Below are 21,749 nucleotides of genomic sequence, written 5' to 3'. Positions count from 1 at the left end.
TTGTTTTAGAAGCAGTGCCCTCCAAACGTACACTTGAAGCACAAAGCTCTTCTTCCTCCTTTAAAAACAAAAGGTTGTTCTGAGTACAGCCCTGGCTACGTGCTCTGTAGAGGACATGTTTTCTTAGTCAACAGTTCATCAGTGCACACTCAACCCACCTGAACTCTGAGTAAGAAGTTCATCCGTCCCAAGTGATAGGCCTGTCTCATGTATTACTCTACAAGTCTTTTCAATGACAGGCATGAATACAGACAACTCTTTGTTCGGGACTGGACTGGAAAGTTAGTTTGGAGAGCCAGAATCCAACCAAGTCATCACTGACTCACTTGTGTTGTTCAATAACCTTCTCAGCCCCGTTAGTCATGTTTCCAGTCTGCACTGCACTGATCGATATTTTCATCTCAACAATGGAACAAATCGCTATGTGCAATGTGATAGGGGTCAGTTATAGTGATGAACCCACAGAGAATTATATTACCTCCAGTCTCTGTAGTTCCCCTCAGCTCTGCAGAGCTTTCTAGTGTCTTTCAGGTCAGTGGTTTAGATTTTACAGCCAACTTTAGTGTTCTGGCTGTCTCACAGCTCTCATCAAGGTGGTTTCCAGCAGCAGGCCGCCTTTACAGTGAAAAAGCTCTGATAAACCCACTGCTCAGCACCCTGACAGTTAGAAACTAGCTTGTGAACGCAGTGGCGCCATCAGCAGCTAAAGAGCAGGTATTTCCCTCAGGAGTGTGTGCTGAACCAAGGACCGTGTTTCCTACCGTCAGCTTCCCTCTAAAGTTCTGACTTGAAACTCCATGCCAGTTTTTGTTTGATGATGATAGACCTAGTAAAAGCGGTGATAGTCAATATATATTTAGTATTAAAATATAGAACTAGATGTTCTTCATTGAGCATGCTTGTGTTTTGAAAGAAAAAAAACATAATTGTTAGGTTTTTTTTGGTTCTTTGGGTTCAAAATGTTGATCCAATAGGACGAAGTGAAAAGATAAGGTCATATAGGTGAGGTTGTGCTGAAAAAAATACCAACATGGCATGGTAAACATTTTATGGTAAAGCTTCCTTCACTGAATAAAAGAGACCAGTTTGATTTTCAGCAAGTTTATTTCAGTATAAGTGGTTTTTAAAACACCTCACACTGTTTCTCCAAACATCTCATTGTTCTTGCAACCTCCGAGATAAGCAAGCAAGACATTAAAATCTTCAAACATGACCAAATCCAACATGATCAAACTCTGTGCCAAACAACATTTTGAAGCAAACTATTTGACAGGAGTCAACATTAAGACAAGTGGGGAGCAAACGGTCACATAATAACCAATAATTATACTTTGTACATGTGTAAAACCTGACTAAAAAGAGACAAAGTGGCTGGCTTACAGCAGCCGACGCAGAAAAAGGAGCAGTGATCTGACAAAATTAACCAAATGCCCAAACAGTAACCTCCTCTTCAGCCTCTTAAGTCTTGTGTATGGGTCGAGTGTGTTTGTGTATGTGTGTGACTGTGTGTATGCATGCGTGTGCACTTGTGTCCTATTATACAAACAGTACATTACATAGAAACCCAATGTGTTCTAATAAGGCATTATGTGGCAATACAGAAAATCAGAAAACAGAAACTCCACAGAACAAAAAACAGCATTAATGCCAGAAAATCTGTTTTTAAGGCCAAGAAAACAGAACAAAGTACGTCATGAACAGGGCGAAGATCTGCGTGAAATCAAGCTGAAGTCTTGAGGAAATCTTAAATGTCACTACAGACACTGTTTAATGATATCGGGAGATGATGAAAGAAATGTGATGCAGGAAATATCTGGGCTCTTCTTGACAAAAATGGTTTGTTGCTCTGGGTTGGTGAATTGGGCTTAGGTTGTAACAACTTAGATATGTCTGCAGAAACCAGTCTACAGAGTAACAACAGAAAACCGGTTGTCCACAGTGGAATGGGTTACAAATTCACTGAAGCAAGAATGAAACCAGAGTGAGTGCATTAACTTCACAGGTTGTGATAGTAGCATAATGAGCTGGGACAGTACCTTAAAAAGTACAGATATAAAATACATTCATGAAGACATCTTTACAAACAAAACAAGAACAAGATCAATAGAAAGCAGAACACCATCAGTTCAAATGGCTCAAGCCGAGAGGCAAAACACAAATATCAGTTAATGGACTACAGTACAGAGTCAGGTGAGGGGCAGGAGCAGAACAAAGGCGATGATTCCCAAAAATGTTTTCTGTGTTGAGACATTTACGTGCAACAGGTCGATTCTGTATATACAACTGGTACAACTTCCTCGAACTGAAAGGGACCATCCAAATTACAAAGAATACATGCTTTGTCACATACCCCTAGCAGCTGGTTTCAACTGATCAGGTTTTGAGATCTGGCTCTAACAGGTCAAATTTCGTTTGTGGTACTCACAGAAGGAAATTACTACATTTTAAAGATTCAGCAGAAACATAACATTGTCTGTTAGGGCTCAGTCATACAAACTTTTGAAACAGATAGTTTTTTAGACTAAAATTAATCCTAATTGAAGCCATTTACTAAGCATTTTTTAAAAAATCAATCTAGATATATTTTTTATATGAATATCTTGGTTTTGGACCAATTACTGACAAAATGGTCAGTTAGAAAATAATCAACATCTGTTATAACAATGAAAATAATAACTTTTTTGCAGCCCTGAAATCTACAGTGAGCTGTTGCGTAGCAGTTTCATGATTTTTGACATGCAAATGGTAAACCACTTGACAACCAGCCTTTAAAAGAATGGAGAGCTTTTTTAATTAAAAAAATTAAGTTCAATATTTGTTTTAAAAATAATGAACAATGAGCTAAGATCTGACTTTCAGTCTTGTGAGTGACCAAGTGACTGAGCATGCTAGTAGCTAGCTGGCATATTTTCAAAAAAAGAAGGAATAAAGAGCTAAAATCTAACGTTCTGTCTTGCTGGTGAGCAAGCTAACTGGCATGCTACTAGTTAGCTGGCATACTTTTGAAAAAGAGGGAACACAGAGCTCAGATCTAACTTTAACGCTGTCTAGCTTTCTAGCTTAAAATAACTTGCCAACTAGCCCCACAAGTAGTCAGTATGCCAACAAACTAGTCTAGTTGCACCTTTGTTACAAGGACATGCAGCACCTTGGAAAAGATGTAGAGTAGAAAACAAACTGTTTCTGGACAGACGTACTACTACAGGTAAGTGAAAAACATGTTTTCGTTTGCAATTTTGTTTTAATGACCCCTTTAAATATTTTTCTAAAGCAGATGGTGAGCCTGTACCTGACTCTTCATCACAACTACTGACAATAATCTGCGTGCCAGTCATTCCAACCACAGCTGATCCAGTACCTCCTCAAGGGTTTCTGTACCTATTCAACAGTAGATGGACAGTGCTGCCTAAGCCATGGTGGTGATGGTGGTGCTGCGCTGGTGTCCGCTCTGACACAGTTCCCTGAGAACCCACTTCCTCTACGACTACAGCTATGGCAAAACGCTGGGGACGATAATTTGTGGTCCTGAATGATTTTAAAAATACAACAAAAAAAAACATTACAGAAAAATATGGTGCAGCATTACAAGGAGAACACATATTAAAAGCCAATATTTACAAATAGGGCTGATGATTTCAACAATGCTGTGAGGAATTCTAAATCCCCCCTCAAGAATATTTTCGTATCATGGTACATTTGTTGCCTCTACATACAGACATACAACAGTGTGCTGGTGGTGGAAAATAAAGGTGTATCTATGAGGTCACTACATGGTGCCACTGGTCAATCCAATCATTGAGCTGTTTGGTTGCGCTGAGTGTCAAAGACTTTGTTAATGCATTTACAATAATCAACAGTTTCCAAACTGGTGATCATTCAAATAGACAAACAATTCCGATTCTGTAAATGATGAAACATGATCCACAGTTAGCTCCGCCAATTGGCTCACACGGGGCACCAATGTTACATATACTGCTATAGTACACGCTGTACTTTTCTCAACATATGTAACCATTACTGCTCCAATATTTTCTATTTGTACATATTGTATACAGCATTTGTATATATATCTGTATTTTTTTCCTATGTGTTTGTTTTTTGCATTCTATATTCCAGTCTCTGGATGCTTATTTTGGCTTTAAGCAATGAACCGCTCCTATGGACAGTGAGTTTGCATTACAAATAGGGTCTTTCTTTCCCTGGCGTGCTTGACAAACTCAATCCTTCACAGTTTGCTTCAGTATCCACCTCTTCCTCAGTCCTTTTTGACCCCATATATATATATATTTTATATTATAAAAAATAAGTTATTGCGCATCCAAAAAAAGTGCATTGTATATTTGAAAAATATCTCTTTCTCTCTTTACACTTTTCCAATTTTCTTCATGTTTCCTGCTAATCGGGGTGGTTTCCCATTGATAGATTTGGGATGGCGAAGTTTCCGCCTGTTTCCTCTTCACACCATCGTACCGCGCCACTGATGGGGAGTGATAAGGAATAGGGTGGGAAGAAGAGAAGGGGAGAAGGGAAGAGAGAAATAGGTATTGTGGGGACATCTTGCTACGCGATGACCATCGGAACATCATCTGAAAAGCCGCTGATCATGGGAGCATCTTCATCATCATCACCTTGAAGAGAAAGAAAGGAGAGGACGAGAAGAGAGAGGAATGTTTCAGAACATGTCATTGATCATGAATAAACAGATAAAGCTTGCAACTACAGTGTTTTCCACACATAAACTTTACTAGGGTGGGCCACCCTAGTATTTTGACAGCAGCCCTGACTTTTTTCAAAGCAAGACACACCTTACACACAAGTTTAACAAAAAAGTAAGATAACTAAATTGTTTTCACTGGATGGGAACTGAAGCTGTGTAGATGTGTAAATGTAGTGGAGCACTCCAGTCAAAGTATGAGATCTCTGCAGTACCAGGCCAGTCTCTGCTTTCTAGTTACTGGATTGCCTAAAGAATAGAATAGGAATATTTTAATATTCTCACCCAGTTCATCCCCAGAAGAGAAGATGGCAGAACCCAGGCGGGAGTTGTAATGGGAGTTTGCAAAGGCGGTAAAATTGTTCTGCAGTCGGCGGTGACGGAGGTAGAGTGCAACCAAACCGCCGCACACTCCCAGCAGCAGCAGGAAGAGGACCGGGACCACCACTGCTGCCATGTCGCCTGAGTGGCCCTCACTGCGGGACGCATCACTGGCCTCTGGAAAGGTGGGAAAGTAATATTAGAAATCTTTAATTTCTGCTACAGTTCATGTTTCACAGTAAGTTTATGTGTTTGTGTGTGTGTGTGTGTGTGTGTGTGTGCATGTCCCACTACCTGCTGACAGCTGATTATAGAGCAGCAGTGCAGGTTCCCCACACAGCTGACCACTGATCAGACAGCGCGCTTGCACATAGAAAGTGTAGTTGTGGCCCAACAGCAGGCTGCTAATGCGGAAATAAGTCTCTGTGGTGTTTCCCAGGTAGGACGTCTGGTTGGTCAAACTGTCATACACATGCACTTCATAACCCTGTTAACAACACATACAAGTTAATTAAGACAAGATATTAAGAGAAAATCACCAACCCACAGTACTTAAAATAACTACACAAATACAGTGGTAAATACTCTTATGTAAACCTTAGATTATGGAAAGAGAGTTGTAAAACCCAAGAAAATCTTAAGGTAGATTGAAAGCAAAAGTTACACTGGTAATATTCAACATATTGGTTACTGGTGTCTCACCCTGCTCTCATTAAAACCCTTCTCTCGGACAGCCAGACTCTTCCAGAACAGAAACACGTGGTCTTTCTCTGTAAGGATTTTCAGGGCTTCTGGAGCTGGAAGAGGAACTGCAGCAGAGGGAGAATATTTCTTTCTTTGTAAAGACATGTACAGCTTATAGAAAGTGACTTGTCAGTATATTTGTAGCTTAATTTCTTAGCATGGACATACAGATTACAATTTAACCCCCATAATAACACATGAATATACACACAGTGAAACAGATGTTGTAATAAGTACTGCAACTGAAGATCATTTTCATTTTATCATATCTAATAATTTAGGTATGTAAATTAGCCCTATCTTGCATAAAAGTTCAGAAATAAACTTTTTGTCATGAACTAGGGCTGTTGTGCTGCATTCATTGTGTGTTGGAATAATCAGAAAACCAGTTCCAGACCGACAAAAATGAACTCAAAATGCCCCCTCAAATCAGAATGTAACATTGCGAGGTAGGGCGTGCCTTGACAGACGTCTGGGCTGTCTGATTTAATATGTATTTTGTGTGGATTGTTATCTAGTGAGGATGCTGACTTTTTGCCTGGAACATGCAGCTTTAGCGTCAGTCTTTCACCACGAGGTGGACAGGATGTAGCAAAAGGGTGAATTAATCAACCAATCAGTTCAGAATGAGCAGGAACTTGTGATGCACATAATCAGACTGTATGATGGTTGAAAGAAATGAAGCCTTATTATCCTTTAAGTGCTGTGAGTGTACCTGTGCTCAGAGTAAAGCTAGCCTCCTTGCTCATGTTGCGTAGACGGACGGAGATGCTGTATCGTCCTCCGGGCTCCAGGCCTTTCAGCACGTACTCCACCGTGTTGTTCTTGGTGCTCAGCTTGTAGTCCCGCTCCTCTTTGCGGATCACGTCTCGCACATGGATCGCATACGTCTACAGATAAGACAGACAGCCAGTGACAGGGGGGACAGGAAGACACCACCACAAAAACACATGAGATTACAAAAAGTTATAATGATAACAGATAATGGAGTTGAGTAAAAACAGTTTGAATATATTCAGGTGTTTATTATTTTTTTAACAGATAATGGAGTTGAGTAAAAACAGTTTGAATATATTCAGGTGTTTATTATTTTTTTCTAGCTAGTGTCCTCATGACCGCTCATGCTCCCATTCCTAAAGCTCCTCATCATGCATCACTATCACAGTAACATGAGACGGTGCTGTACCAGAGGTGCATTTGGGGCGTCGTAGGGTGGCTGCCACTTGAGCGTGGCCTGTGTTTTGTCAACTCGCACACGATGGAGGTTCCTGGGTGGCAGCCTCTCGTTGGGAATCATTTTCACCACAGCGTAGTCAGACGGAGGACCCAGGAAAGGAGAGACAGCACGCACCTGAAGGCAGGCCACAAAAAATACTGTCATGATCGCTCTGTCTTAAAAAATACAAGTCATGGAACAAAAGAAAAAAGAAAAGGCATGAACCAGCATTACAATCTGATGATATACACCACCTGGCCACTTCATTAAGTACACCAGTACAATGTAATACAACTCTTCAATTAATTCTAAAGTTACAAACATTGTAGTTTTTCAGGTTTTGTTGACTGTCAGAAATGTAAAGATTATACTTTATGTTTATTATTGAGGTCACAGTGTACTGGAGTGCATTATATTGACAGGTGTTTCTAATATTCTGGCACTACCATGTATGTAAATTGGGTGGACAAAATATTAGAAACTCTTGTTAATATAATGCAGTCCAGTTAAAAACTACTGTAACAACTCTCTGACAGTGCCAATCAAAACTGAATAGTATTATTATTGTAAAGGCGAAGGTGAATTATGTTGCATTGGTTCACATTAGGTTATACAAGTGGACCTATTAAAGTGGCCTGTTGGTGTACCAGCAGACGTCATTCTCAAATCTAGATTGCATATTTAAAACAACTATCAGATTCATTGGATTGTCAATTTTGTGCACGTTATCTTCCTCCAGACATTTCTGTTGGAACAAATCTGACTTCATGAACTTTTCAGTGTGGAAACACTGACAGATTGAAAGCTGTTTCTGGTTTTAACGCCTCTCCTGAATTAACATGAGTCTCAATGCACAAAACTGAGTATTCAGCTGAATACAGAACTAGTGGTGTTGGTAGTATCGGCAGATACTCAAACATTATAATAATAATAAAAAAAACACATTGGCAGGAGGTTGAGAAGACTCACCAGAAAGAGATACTGTTCATCGCTGTCTACTGTGACGGTCAGGCTGAGAGAAGTGGTGTAGACCAGACGAGGGCTGCGGTACAGGTCCAGGAAGGACGTGGCATAAAACACGCCATACATCTACACACAAACACACACACCACAAGTACAAAAAAATCAAGTAAGTAAGTGGTTCAGTAAAGGGTCTGTCGGTGATTGAGATCAACAGATCAGAGTTTCATTTCCAGAAGCCGCTGAGCCGGTTTGGTGGCAGTCTTGGCCAACATTACTTTAAGAGGCTGTAATAAGCTCAGTTTTAAAATTATAATCTTATCATATGAAACTAGCCAACATAACCCATCATTCGATGCTAGCGTGTTGGGAAGGGGGCTAAATAAGGCGAATAAAGTCAAATTTTGGCAAGAGCAAAACTGGCAGGGTTATTTTCGAGCCAAGTCAAGATATCTGAATGAAAAATGGTTCTATTGCTACCCAATAAAAGTATGAATCAAAAGTTTTTGATACATAATCACAGTGTGGATTTTTCTATGGTGTTCCTCAAAGACAAGTCTGTTTAAATCCAGTATTTTTAAATCATTTTTATCAATTCTCAGTGGCAAAAATGGTTACATTTGGCACCAAATCGGTGTAACAGATGTTATCAACCCAAAAACTTGAGCGTAGAAATGCCTTCATGTACTCCCATCATAATGTTAAAAGCCCTTACATTCTCTAAACATTTGAACAGGAACCTAACAAAACATTATTTTTCCTACAGATTTATGAACAACATAACAACTTGACACAGTGCCAAGCTGCATCTCAAATTAATCTTCTGGTTTCCAGATTTTTAGATGATGCATACCCTCCATAACGACGGTTACTGTTGACCTGCTACCACCCCTAAGGATCCCCTGTACACCCCTAAACAAAGACTGGGTCTAGTGGGTCTCCAAGCATTTCATTTTCATTTTGTGGCTCCTCTAGAAGGTCCTGATCTATAGGGTCCATACATGTTTGCCTTCTTTGAGAGTTTCAGCGTTTTCAGAGTAAAACATCATGGACATATTGCTGTCTTAAAGTTCATGAAACTTCCAACTTAATGTTTACAAAATGCTTTAAAGGATATAACACACCCCAGGGAAGAGGCACAGGGCCTGCTTTACAATTTGACTGCTGCTTACCACACATCTAAATGTGCTGTGTTGTACCTGAGCAGGGGGTTTGCTGATGGTCCAGCTGCAGTCCACAGCTGTCTGGTTGAGGGCCCGGGCTTTGAGGAGGGGTCGGTCTGGCTGGGTGCCGATGGTCTGATGATGGGACAGGGCGGTGGGACTGTCTCCTATACTGGTGTGAGCCCACACAGCCACCTCATACACCGTCCCTGCTGTCAGGTTTGTAGCTGGAAACAGAAAGCACACAGCAAAACGTGAGTGACACTTTTTGATAAATAAATAAATGACTAAAACCAGTAATTCACCTCGATAGAGAATGATAAACATATCATACCTTTGAGGATCCTCTCTGTGACTGCGTAGTTCTTGTTCTCCTTGACGTGGGTGTCAAACTGCCAGGACAGAATCACTATGTACTGTTTGACCTTAAAGAAACAGAAAGGGCCCCATCAGGCGTGCTTACACAGACACGGAGAGGACAAGCTTTCAAGGTGACACGCTGGAGAGAAGGTCTCACCTCGTACTGGGAGTTGAAGCTGAATGAAAGGCTCATGGAGTCGGTGGTGATGCTGTCGGCGATCACAGAAGGTGGAGGCAGAGCTGCAGGTCAAAACACTTGATTTTATTTCAGAAATATATCCAGTGATACTGGGCTGCAGCTTCAGGGTCAGCGGTCTAAATGATGGCAGCTTTATTTTCTATAGACATTTGAACTTAATTAAATTATCATTGCAAACTCAGCCCTTCCTCTATGTTTTTTATTGTGATTCATTGTAAAAAAAAAAAATCACACACAGTGTTCAAAAACATATAAATACGTAATACAAGTTTCAAATATGTCCCTTTTCATTTGCAACTGTCTTTTAGTCCATTGTTCCACTGTAGGAGGTTGCTTTTGCATCCAGTAGATAGTTATCATTTTCTGTGTATTCAACAATAATATTTTCATGAAATACAATTTATCTCCATAAAGGAAACTCGGTTTGCTGTACTCTTAATACAATTACACAACTTCTGCAGTTTTGGGGAGTCCTAATCAACCCACATTCTACTTCCTCCATGTTTTTTCAAATTAAAAGCCTTCTAGAGAACTTAGTTGTGGTGAAAAATCTGGAAGAAATGTTTTTAACAGTAGCTTGTGAAAAACAGACTTAGTAGTGAATTATTGAAGTTGTGAGCTTATTTTGATCATTTATAATAGGCAACTTTCTCGCTACTGAGGAATAAAACGTACATGTAAAGTGATTTTCGTTTTAAAATACTTGGAAAAAAAAACTGCACCATGCACTGTACATTTATTTAGGTTATTTAATCTAGTTTGGGGCTTCACGTGGTGTAGTAGTACTCTTGCCTCACAGCAAGAGGGTCACTGATTCGATTCCGGAGTTTGCATGTTCTCCCCGTGTCAGCGTGGGTTCTCACCGATTACTCTGGCTCCCTACCACAGTCAAAAAACATGCAGCCTAGGTTTAATTGGTGACTCTGAATTATCCGTAGGTGTGAATGAGAGCGAGATGGTCTGTCTCTATGTGAACTGTCCTGGGTGTACCCCGCGTCTCGCCCAATGTCAGGGATCGGCTCTAGCCTCCCTGCAACCCGAGTGTGGATAAGCGGTTAAGGATAATGAATGAATAATCCAGTTTAATTTACCTTAACCACTTAATAAAGACTGGACCTGCACAGCCTGAAATACCTGTAGACACCAGTAGGTGGCAGTGTTGATAAGGTTTTCAAACCACAGTGTGTGACTTTGGGCCTCAGGCATGAATTGTTACTCACACTTTAAATTGTGCATACAAGCAATTTAAGAACTTTTGTCATATTCCTCAAATAAATTCTTACTTCCCGTTTAATTTCTTAGATAAGGGCAAATATTAAGAGTGGCCTGGACCCAAATTGAGCTGTTGTTGGGAGGAACATCTTACCTTTCTTCGGGGTGATGGATTTAACCTCGCTCCAGTTGCCCACACCTCGACTGGTCACTGCTGCCACCTACAGCACCATCACAGCAACATTTTAACATACTGTACACAATACTAACACAACATAACTAACTCAGGTGAAGTCATTATAGTAGATGTGCATGTGTGTGAGTGTGTCTTACCCTGAACTTGTACAGATTGTCCGGCTGCAGCTCCTTCACCTCAGTGTTGTTTGTGATGCATCTCTGGGACATCCAATCAGGACTTCCTCGCTCACTGAACTCAACCTGATGTCGCGCACGCACACACACACACACACACACACACACACACACACACACACACACACACACACACACACACACACACACACACACACACACACACACACACACACACACACACACACACACACACACACACACACACACACACACACACACACACACACACACACACACACACACACACACACACACACACACACACACACACATTGAGACTTGCAATAGTTTAACCCTTTGCCGTTTTGGGCCATGTTGTCCGTTTTTTTAATAGATTTTGGTAACAATACAACATATAAGAGGTAAAATGAGGATAACATCTAGTTCTATATTTTTATACTTAATGTATTTGACCTTATCTCTGGTTTGTTTTACTTGGCCTATCAGACAGCTAAATTTAATAGACATTTATTTAAATGAAAATCTTTACTACTTTATGGCAGAGGCAGAAAAGTCTGACAGGAAATGTATAATCCATAAGCTTGTCACACGTCTAGTGTGAAAGAAACAGCTGTGTGTGATACATCATTGTCAGCTATAATGAGGAATCATTATCGAACAATGAGACCATGTAGCTTTCTATCTAAACCATAATGCTGTAGACTGATTCATTTGAATGCAGATGAAGAGGACTCACGATGTACTCTCTGATGAGGCCGTGTCCTTTGTCAGGAGGGCTCCAGGAAACTTGCACCGTCCCGTCCTCACCGTTATCACAAGTCAGCTGCAGGTTCCTGGGGGGGTCGGGCACTGCAGGACACACACACACACACACACACACAGACACAGACACAGACACACTTATTATCCCAAAAAAAGTTCCCGCTACATCTGTAACAGAGCACACCATAACTTCAGTGCAATAAGTAATCGTCAATACCTTTCAGCTCAGCTTTGTAGAATATACTTTATCACCATACTCATTTGTCATAGACAAGTGATTATTTCATAATAACCTTTCAGCATGTTGTAATGTCCATTTCTGATACTCCCACAATTCGATTAAACTAAATAGTGATGCAGCACGTCTTCTTATAGTGTGGTTTCAAGACAATGAAAAGGTAAGAACATTTTATTTTATTTTGTATGTTTTCTTGAACTGATTTCTAATTTGACAGGTAGTAATCATCCACCTGAAGCAAAACTCAGTGGGAAGTTTTTCAGTTAATGTATGAAAACACAAACTTATGAATTTCTACCTAGGTATAATTTTATAATACATATTCAATTTTGGATTTACATTACTTTTCAATGTATAAATGTTAATTTAATTTTTGAAATTATTTTCTTCTGAATATTCTGGGGAAATGATTTCCTGTTTTAATATTAGTTGCTTTTTTGCGTCTATTTAATGTTAAGTTTTTTTTGTTTAGTTTTTTTTTATTTTGCAGAGGATGTTGTTTTATTGGGAGTGATTGTTTTTTAATGTTTATTAATGTTTAATTTGTCTGTTAATGAATTATATTGGCATCCAAAAAAAGAACATCATTCTTTTTTAATGGAAATTTTCATATTCATATATGCAAATATACAGGTCACTAAAACTAACAAAGGGTCAGTAAACACCCCCCAAAAAGTAGATTTAGGACAACACTCAAGTGTTAGAACTGCAGTATAGAAGCCATAATGACAGAAAATGAGATACTCACAGCCCTCTGGTGTCCTGACTGTGATCACTTCGTTGGTCTTGTGCAGCTTGCTGAGGCACTGAGTGAGCACCTTGACGTGGTAGGTGGTGTCTGGTTTCAGCACGGTCAGTTTGTAGCTGGTCTTGTTGCTGTGAGTATCCATTATGGTCCACTGCTGGGTGCCCACAAGCCTGAAGACAGAGCAAGTTATGATGCTGGGAGCCTCGGCCAGACGTGTTTGTGTTGACGCAGAATGATGCTTGTAGCAGTGTTGAATAGCAAATGCTCAAAAAAACAGTTTTAAAGGCAATGCAAGGCAAATTTATTTGTGAAGCACCATTCATACACGCAAGGTCATTCAAAGTGCTTCACAGAGGCATAAAAAACAGACATTAAAAGCATTAGAAGCTGCATTGAAAGCAGAATTTGAATATAATATGTAGACAGTAAAAGTGCATTTAGAAGATGATAAAAAACAATTGAAATAACTATTTCTATTTCTATTATATTTTTGAGAAAGCTGAAGTAAATAGTAATGTTTACAACCCCGCTTTAAATGAGCTGAGAGTTTGAGCAGACCTCAGGTGTTCAGGGAGCTTGTTCCCCAGGTGAAGAGCTGAGACACTAAATGCAGCTTCACCTTGCTTGGTTTTGACCCTGGGGGCACTGGTTAAACTTGTCCCAGAGGACATGACCTGAGGTGCTCTGACACACGGTAAAGCAGTGCAGTGATTTAAGGACGGGTGTGATATGGTCCATTTTCCTGGTGTTAGTGAGGACTCTGACTGCAGCATTCTGGACGAGCTGTTCATTTTCTGGCTTGATTTGTAGCTTCAAGAACAATAATCATTCAAACTGCATGTTGTAGCAGCAGTGCAACAACTGTGACATGACTGGCTGATTTCTGCTTTGTAATAAAGGGAAAATATTGTCAAATATATCAGAAAACCTCACTCCACAAACATACAGCTGCAGGTTAATCCTGCTCACCTGTAGTATACGAGGAAGTAGCAGGAGTCCAGAGGAAGGTATTTGGGGCGAGACCATGTGAGGGTGATGGCACCCATGAAGTCCGGCGTCCACTGGAGGTTTTGGACTTTATAGGCAAGAGTGTCCGCTGGAAGAAAGAGAGAGAGACTCCTTATGGATCATAATATACTACCATATTATTTAGTATGCTATTCAAATATTTAGTAAGTCCCAATACATAGTATGTGAAATGCAGAAAGCCAACAATACTCAGATTTTCTACCTCATCCGTCCTAATTGTATGCATACTACATACTGTTTATGTATTGGCATGTATATGTGCATGGCAATAATGTTACATTTTTCATATTGTATATATTGTATTCGTATAGGCAGTCAGATGTTGCATATTATATACAGATTGTACATTATTACATATTTGTATCGTATTTTACATATAATTCATGAATTTCTATTTTTTGGTAATGATATGTATATCAGTCATTTATTTATATTTTTATATTACACGGATAAAAGATGATAATTATTACATTTATCAAAAATAAAGGATAAGAAATCTGGTTAAAAATCAATTAATAACTTATGGAGAAGAGGTGAAAATTGATAAGTTTGCACTTCTTTTTCGAACATGGGAACGAAGGTTGAAATTGTATTTTGCTTTATGCTTTTCATTTTCTCTAAATATTACTTGTATGGATGTTAATTTCCATTTCTCTTGGGGGATTTTTTTTATATGTTCGGGAAAAAAAAGTAGAAACAGACAAAATACTGCATGCAACAGTATGCACGTTATTAGGATATCTGCAGTTCATTCTAATACACAGCCTGACATTAACATCAACAGCCAGCAGGGGGCAGCACTGTACTGCTTTTAAAATACTACATTCTACTTCAGGAGCAGACATCCTGGCATTTAAAATGGAGCAGACATTAAGTGGTTCACATGTGAGTTTCTTTTTGAAGGCTCATACTGTCAGGCTGTACAATTGTGATTCAAACACACTTGGTGAATGTTTTATTTGGGACGTACAGGTGCAGTTGTTCTCGTCGCTGTGGTCCGAGCAATCAAGAAAGCCGTCGCACCACTCACTGTCCAGCACACAGGCCTCACCATCAGAACAGCGAGTCCCATTTATACAGAACAGAGGCCCACGAGTGGCTGCAGAGAGAGAGAGAGAGAGAGAGAGAGAGAGAGAAAATCATTTTACTATTTAGGTTACTTGTCTAAGATCTTTACCGTAGAAAGTTTCTGTGCAGTACTTAGTTAGGGCTGTTGCTGTGATTATTATCTTTGCTGATTAAGCAAAGATAATAGACACAATTATTTTGACTTATATTGATATATAATATATAATAATGATATATAATAATAAAATATAAATGTAAACAAATGAATAAAAATATAATATTGAATATATAGGAATATACATTTAAATAAATAATGTATAAAAAAAAAAGTAAATCAGAACAAAGTTACAAGATCAACTATGCTGTAGCATTAGCACACTTGGACACCCAACTGAAAAGTAAACATATCATGTATAAAAATAATAAATAAATTAGATCAATCTACTGAAAACTCCAAAACATATATTCAATATTTGGGTAAACTGTATTCAACATACTTCAGTGAGTAACTCGGAATAAAAGAGTTAAAATGCACTACTGTGAAGAATAACCATTTTATCCTGCTTATTTTTATGTTCACTGGAAGCCAAAATAATATAATAATACAATTTGATAACATTTTGCATTTATCAAAAGTACAATAAATGAAAATTTGGTTACATATGGGATCCAAATGTATGTAATTCAGCTCTCATGTTCACTTTTCAACAGTAATTTAGCCTTTTAGCAAACAGAACCAGAGCAGAGCTTAGTGGATTTTAAGGATTGCTATGAATTGAAAATAAATACAAAGTTTGGATTAGTCATATTTTAGTTTATCTTCTGAATCTGAATCCGTTTAAAAAACATTTTACTATAATATGAGATTTTCTTTCTTCTTTGTGTGTGTGTGTGTCTGTGTGATGGACTCACGGCAGTGGGCTTCATCAGAGCCATCCTGGCAGTGGAGCTGGCCGTCACAGCGCTGCCAGTCGGGGATGCAGTGGGGGGGTCGGCGACACAGGAACTGACCCCGAGTGCAGCGTGCAGGGGAGGGCGGTGCCTGGGTGGGGACCGGAGCCACCGTCGCAGAGCCGTTAGCTGCTTTCAGAGACACACACAGTACACAGTCTTACTGTCGGGATTCAAATTTGTATTATTATTCTTTTGTCTAACTGCACTGTGTTTTATTTAGGGTTTATTCAGTTTACTCAGAAAGTCTAAATGATAAACATGACGTGAACATGCACACAAAATATATGGATTTCGTTTGCAAAACAAAAGTCCATCCGATTAACAGAGAGAGGCGGTACCTGTAGGACAGCCCAGCTCATCGCTGCCATCAGGACAGTCAGCGTAGCCGTCACACACCCAGGTGTTGATGATGCAGGCTCCAGAGCCGCAGTGGAAGCGGTTAGGGGCACAAGTAGAGGGACCAGGGGCCACAGTGTGAGGAGTAGCACCACCTACAGGGATGGAGCTTCAGCTTTAATGACTGGGATTGATGGAGAGTTTGGTAATTCACACATTAAAAACAACGAACATGGAACATGATAGAGAGATAAGTATTGATCCAGGGTTGATCAAACACAAAGGCATATATGAACAATGTAAATCAATTAATATAATTTGATGGATAAAAGCGGTACAAACACATGGTTTTCACAAGGTACAGGGAGGAAGAAGGGCTTTAACCATCGGGTGCTTTCATAAATGATAAATTATTCATGTATTTGTTTATTTAATCTATTTATTTTCTATTTTTTGTAAATATGTATTATTTAAATATGTATGTTTAGGGGAAAAAAATGTGTTAATTGAGTAGTGGAGAAGGGGTAGGTTTAAATAAGCATATGCTTCATCCTACTCCTTTTCGGACATGTTGTGTTCACATTATAGCTTTTGTTTTGACTATTGCTATTTTTTTGTTTTGATTATTCTCATTGGATTTGTTTGTTTTTGAGTTTACTTTGTTGTGTTACTCGCATATGTTCGAAATAAAAGCTGAACTGAACTGAACTGAACTGAACTGAATAACGATGATAGTTATCTGTATAGTTGCAAATCAGACAGGTGCAGGGACAACATGTGATAAAGCCAAAGTTAAAGCAGGGACGTTGTGTTAACATGGTTGTAACAGATTACAAGAGGGAGTTTGCCAGAACATAGACTACTAAACTAAACTACAGGCTGTTTACACAGAGCAGAGGACGGGAGAGGTTCTAAGTATAGGTTGTAAAAATGTAAATAGTTCAATATTGACATGTATCACAAATCTCAAAATGAACAATTAAATTACATAATTTTTTTCTCAAATGGATTTTAAAGTCACAATTTGCTTCAATTTTTAATTTGCTTTAATTACACTTTTAGGCACAAAAATGTGTTCATTCAAATATTTCCATTTGAATTATGAGTTATTTTTGAGTTCTCCTTCAAGCAATGATTGTGTGAGAGAGAGCAGATAGATACATTTAATATAACATCTGAATTTCATTTAAAATGAACACTGAAATACATTTTATAAAGTAAAAATATGAAATGTTGAATAATAATTATCGATAATAAAAAGTACTGTAGAGCCTGTGCTCAAAACTGTAAAGTGAAGAAGTGTGTTCAGAAGGTGAAAATGGGCTGATATAGCCAGTAACACTGCAGGACTTACATACTGCAGTGAAAAATAAGGTCACAGTGAGTAAAATGTGACGGGAGCATAAAAACACCCTGAAGCTGCTTGGAGTTCACAAAGTTAATGAGGTTTGATGTCACTTATAATGACACATCAACCTGAGAAAACTTTTATCCAAACAAACTAGTAACTCACCTGTACACTGGGCCTCATCAGACCAGTCCCCACAGTCGTTCTCTCCGTCACACTTCCACCACGTTGGAATACAGCGTCCATTTTTACACTCGTACTGGAAATACCTGGAGCAGCCCGGGACCTCAGTGGGAGCAGCTGCAACACACAGAGCACAAAGTTACACATTTGATTTACTGAGAGTCTGATATTTATTCAATCTGACGATCCGAGTTGTGCGATTAACTCCTCACCACAGTTGGCTTCATCAGAATAATCTCCACAGTCATCCATGCCGTCACACTTCCACTCCAGGCTCACACACACTCCGTTGGCACACTGAAAGGTGTAGGCATCACACACTTGGCCGAACTCAGACGGCGTGGCTGACAGGAAACACAGGGGGACATTAGTAGGTCACACAACAACACACTCAATTACTAGTACAAAGATTGTAGTTCTTCAGGTTTTGTTGACTGTTAGAAAGAAGGTAATTCTACTTTATGTTAATTATTGAGCTGCTACCACTTGTATCAACGGGCTATAATTGACCCATTTTAAGCATTTTGAAATTTGACCAACTCCGACAAAAATCGACAGGCAAAAATGCCATTTTTGGACATCACATAATATGTTTTTTTTCTGTAATTTCTGGTCAAAATATGCTCACAGTGGATGGTGGTGGTGTACTGGAGTGCATTATATTGACAGGTGTTTCTAAGCATCAGAATTTAAGTTCTGAAATGTATGTACAGTATATTATGCATGATCTTCGTCAAATAAATGAAATGTGGAATGAAGAAAAGAAGGAAGGGAGAAGGGAGGGAGGAAAGGAGAAAGAAGAAGAAGGGAGAAGAAGAAGAAGAGAGAAGAAGGGAGAAGAAGAAAAAGAAAAAGAAGAAAAAGAAAAAGAAAGAAAGAAGAGAGACAGAAAGAAGAGAGAGAAAGAAAGAAGAGAAAGAAAGAAAGAAAGAAGAGAAAGAAAGAAGAGAAAGAAGGAAGGAAGAGAAAGAAAGAAGGAAGAGAAAGAAGGAAGCGAAAGAAAGAAGGAAGAGAAAGAAAGGAAGTTTGAATATGAAGATATGGTTCAGAGATCCAGAATCATTATGTTTAGCAGAGAGAACCACAGACAACAGGTGACAGATACAGCAGCTGTTACAGCTTGTTGAAACAGATCTGGTTCATCTTGCTCTGCTGGTATAAAACAGGTTTGTGTTTTTCATGTAAACTGTTTTTGTCAATGTTGTTAATTCAACTTGTTACAATGTTACAATTTTATCCAAAGCGACATAAATCTAGAGTTCATACAACACAAGCACATATCGAGTCAAAAAATAAAAACACATGAGCTTTTGTGTTTTTTTAGATTTAGATTCTATCCTTCACTTTAAAGTCATGACTAATTAGTAAAACATGCACAACACCCTTTTACCAAAAACACATTGATCTAATTCCCACAAGTTAAATCATGTTTCACATCTGTGCAGAGCTGCTTTTTGTAACAACTTCTTTCTGTTCTTAGAGATGGAAAGTGTTTACATGCAGGTGTTAAAGGATAAGAAACGCACCACAGCCAGCATAATCGGCGTCCTCATCAGATCCGTCTTCACAGTGTTTGATGCCATCACACACCAGAGACTGGAACAGACACTGGGCTCGGTTCTTGCACACAAACTCCATGTAGCGAGTGCACAGCGGGTCTGTGGGAGAAACACACTATGACTCCGTCCAACATTATACTTATGACAAAGGCTTTATATACATATACATATATCAGGGTTCGTACACTTTTTTAGCAATGACTTCTCCATAACCTTTCAATTAATTTTCAAGACCAAAAAATGAACGCATTCCTTGTTATGTTTTATTTGCAACTTGAATTCTTATTAACACACATTTACATGGCTTAAAGTAAAAAAAATCTTCTGACTGGAATGTTATTCGCGCTACAGCCATGTCATGTGCAGTGTTTGAAACATGTTCCAGGTTAGGTTACTTGACACCTGCTTAAGAAATACTAATGCATAAGAATTCGGCACCAAAATGCAGCTGATTATTACAGTCAGTAATACAGTGCAATCATATGAGAATATTAAAAGACAGAGTTGTTTTAGAGGTAAATGCAGAGACTGCTTGCTGAAAAACTGTCCCTGAAGGCAACACACAGGCATTTTTACATGAATTTACCTGTAACACAACTCCGTCTGGTAAAGTTCTGTTATTATCTCATAGCGTGGTGAATGTGCAGCTCACAACTTGTCCACCAGAGCATTTTGGAGTTATGGGATTGTGTATTTGATGAGTTTAATGAGGGAAACCAAGAAATCCAATTAGGCTCCGTAGCATAGCTCTGAGCAGCTCACGGCTCTGCTCCGCCGTTCTAAAAATAGCTGGCACCGACAATTAAAGGAAACAAACGTACTCCTAAAACTACAGTATAGGGATTATTATATTATTAAATATAATTTAATAGGCCTATTTTACACATTCTAAATATTATCCAGCAATATTTCAATGACTTTTCCAAAACCTTACAGAGGATTTTATTTTTCAAGAACTTTTCAAGGACCTAGAAATTGCATTTTCAATTTCCATAACTTTTCCAGGTTTTTCATGACCGTACGAACCCTGATATATACAGTCATGGAAAAAATTATTAGACCATCCTTGTTTTCTTTAATTTCTTGTTCATTTTAATGCTTGGTACAAATGAAGGTACATGAAGGTTGTTTGGACAAACATAATGATAAAACAAAAATAGCTCATAAGAAATTAATTTAAGAGCTGATATGATTATGATAATGATTTTGGTTATTATCAAGAAAACTGTGGAAAATGGCTAGAAATCATTGAAGAAGAACAATGGTCTAATCATTTTTTCCATGAATATATATATATATATATATATATATATATATATATATATATATATATATATAAATATATATATATAAATATATATACATGCATGGTATCACTCACCACAGTTGTGCTCGTCCCCTCCATCTGAACACTCCTGGATGCCGTTGCAGTGTGCGGTAGCGGGGAGGCAGGTGTGATTGGAGCAGAGGAAGCCGTTACATCGAGTTCCCTCTGAAAACACAGAATAACAAACAGAAAATACTATGTTACTGCTGAGAATCATCACTTTTAGTAAATCTCTGAGCTGTAGCTGTTTGTGGCTGCTACAATGTGAAGTATTGCTATTCATTGTGTGTCTTCACGTGTGTGACAGAGCATAAAAAATGCTTTATATCCTATATCATTCGCATCATATGTACAGAATTAAAAAAATATATTTTTTTAAAGTCTGTATACTTTTTTTAAGTTTATTTTTTTGTCTTTATATTTTTAAGTCTGTATTTTTTTTTTTTTAGTCTTTATATTTTTGTAGAAAAACTTAACACATTTACTGGAGTACTTGATCTCTCCATTTAATGCTTTAGTTACTTAGTTTATGTATATTTTGTATGAATTATCTAGATTTGCATAAAAGTTATATTATTATATTATAGGTAAAGTCACACAGCAGTAGGCCTACATAAAGTAATCCACCATTAGCAGATAAAGACATCAATGCATCAATTATAATAATTCAGTAACATAAATCTGCATAATGAGTACTTTTACTTTTGGTACTTCAAGTATATTGTAATACTAATGCAGATTTTAATTTACTCAACCTACCACAGTATCGGGGGTCTTCGTCTGAGTCGTCCTGGCAGTCGTCATCACCGTCACACATCCAACGCTGTGGGATGCAGTGACCAGTGTGACACTGGAAGCTACTGGCCTCACATGTATGGTGGCCCACTAGGGACAAACAAGGAAAGATTAAAGGCTTGCAGAGGCCCGATAAACTGAGAGGTGTGGCACAGAAAACAGAATTAAACCCATTTA

At 38.6% G+C, this 21,749-nt stretch overlaps 1 protein-coding gene across 1 annotated transcript in view; it reads right to left on the bottom strand.

Moving 5' to 3' along the window:
- Positions 1-1,673: 1,673 nt before the first annotated feature.
- Positions 1,674-21,749, bottom strand: part of sorl1 (sortilin-related receptor, L(DLR class) A repeats containing) — a 92,559-nt gene continuing 72,483 nt past the window's right edge. The window contains exons 26-48 of the mRNA XM_059330525.1: positions 21,537-21,662; positions 20,832-20,942; positions 19,418-19,549; positions 18,104-18,235; positions 17,874-18,008; positions 16,363-16,515; positions 15,983-16,153; positions 14,973-15,101; positions 13,943-14,069; positions 12,974-13,143; positions 11,962-12,074; positions 11,223-11,327; positions 11,044-11,110; positions 9,636-9,718; positions 9,453-9,543; positions 9,155-9,345; positions 7,965-8,084; positions 6,966-7,130; positions 6,495-6,669; positions 5,738-5,844; positions 5,330-5,522; positions 5,000-5,212; positions 1,674-4,628 (exon numbers count right to left, since the gene is read on the bottom strand). Of these exons, the coding sequence (XP_059186508.1) occupies positions 4,561-4,628; positions 5,000-5,212; positions 5,330-5,522; positions 5,738-5,844; positions 6,495-6,669; positions 6,966-7,130; positions 7,965-8,084; positions 9,155-9,345; positions 9,453-9,543; positions 9,636-9,718; positions 11,044-11,110; positions 11,223-11,327; positions 11,962-12,074; positions 12,974-13,143; positions 13,943-14,069; positions 14,973-15,101; positions 15,983-16,153; positions 16,363-16,515; positions 17,874-18,008; positions 18,104-18,235; positions 19,418-19,549; positions 20,832-20,942; positions 21,537-21,662 (3,077 nt within the window). The 3' untranslated portion in view covers positions 1,674-4,560. The remainder of the gene's footprint in view (positions 4,629-4,999; positions 5,213-5,329; positions 5,523-5,737; positions 5,845-6,494; positions 6,670-6,965; positions 7,131-7,964; positions 8,085-9,154; positions 9,346-9,452; positions 9,544-9,635; positions 9,719-11,043; positions 11,111-11,222; positions 11,328-11,961; positions 12,075-12,973; positions 13,144-13,942; positions 14,070-14,972; positions 15,102-15,982; positions 16,154-16,362; positions 16,516-17,873; positions 18,009-18,103; positions 18,236-19,417; positions 19,550-20,831; positions 20,943-21,536; positions 21,663-21,749) is intronic.

The sequence above is a fragment of the Centropristis striata genome, chromosome 4, assembly GCF_030273125.1.
Source record: "Centropristis striata isolate RG_2023a ecotype Rhode Island chromosome 4, C.striata_1.0, whole genome shotgun sequence".
Classification (NCBI taxonomy): domain Eukaryota; kingdom Metazoa; phylum Chordata; class Actinopteri; order Perciformes; family Serranidae; genus Centropristis; species Centropristis striata.
The sequence above is the reverse complement of the archived record's forward strand: the minus strand, read 5'-3'. Positions and strand labels throughout refer to the sequence as shown.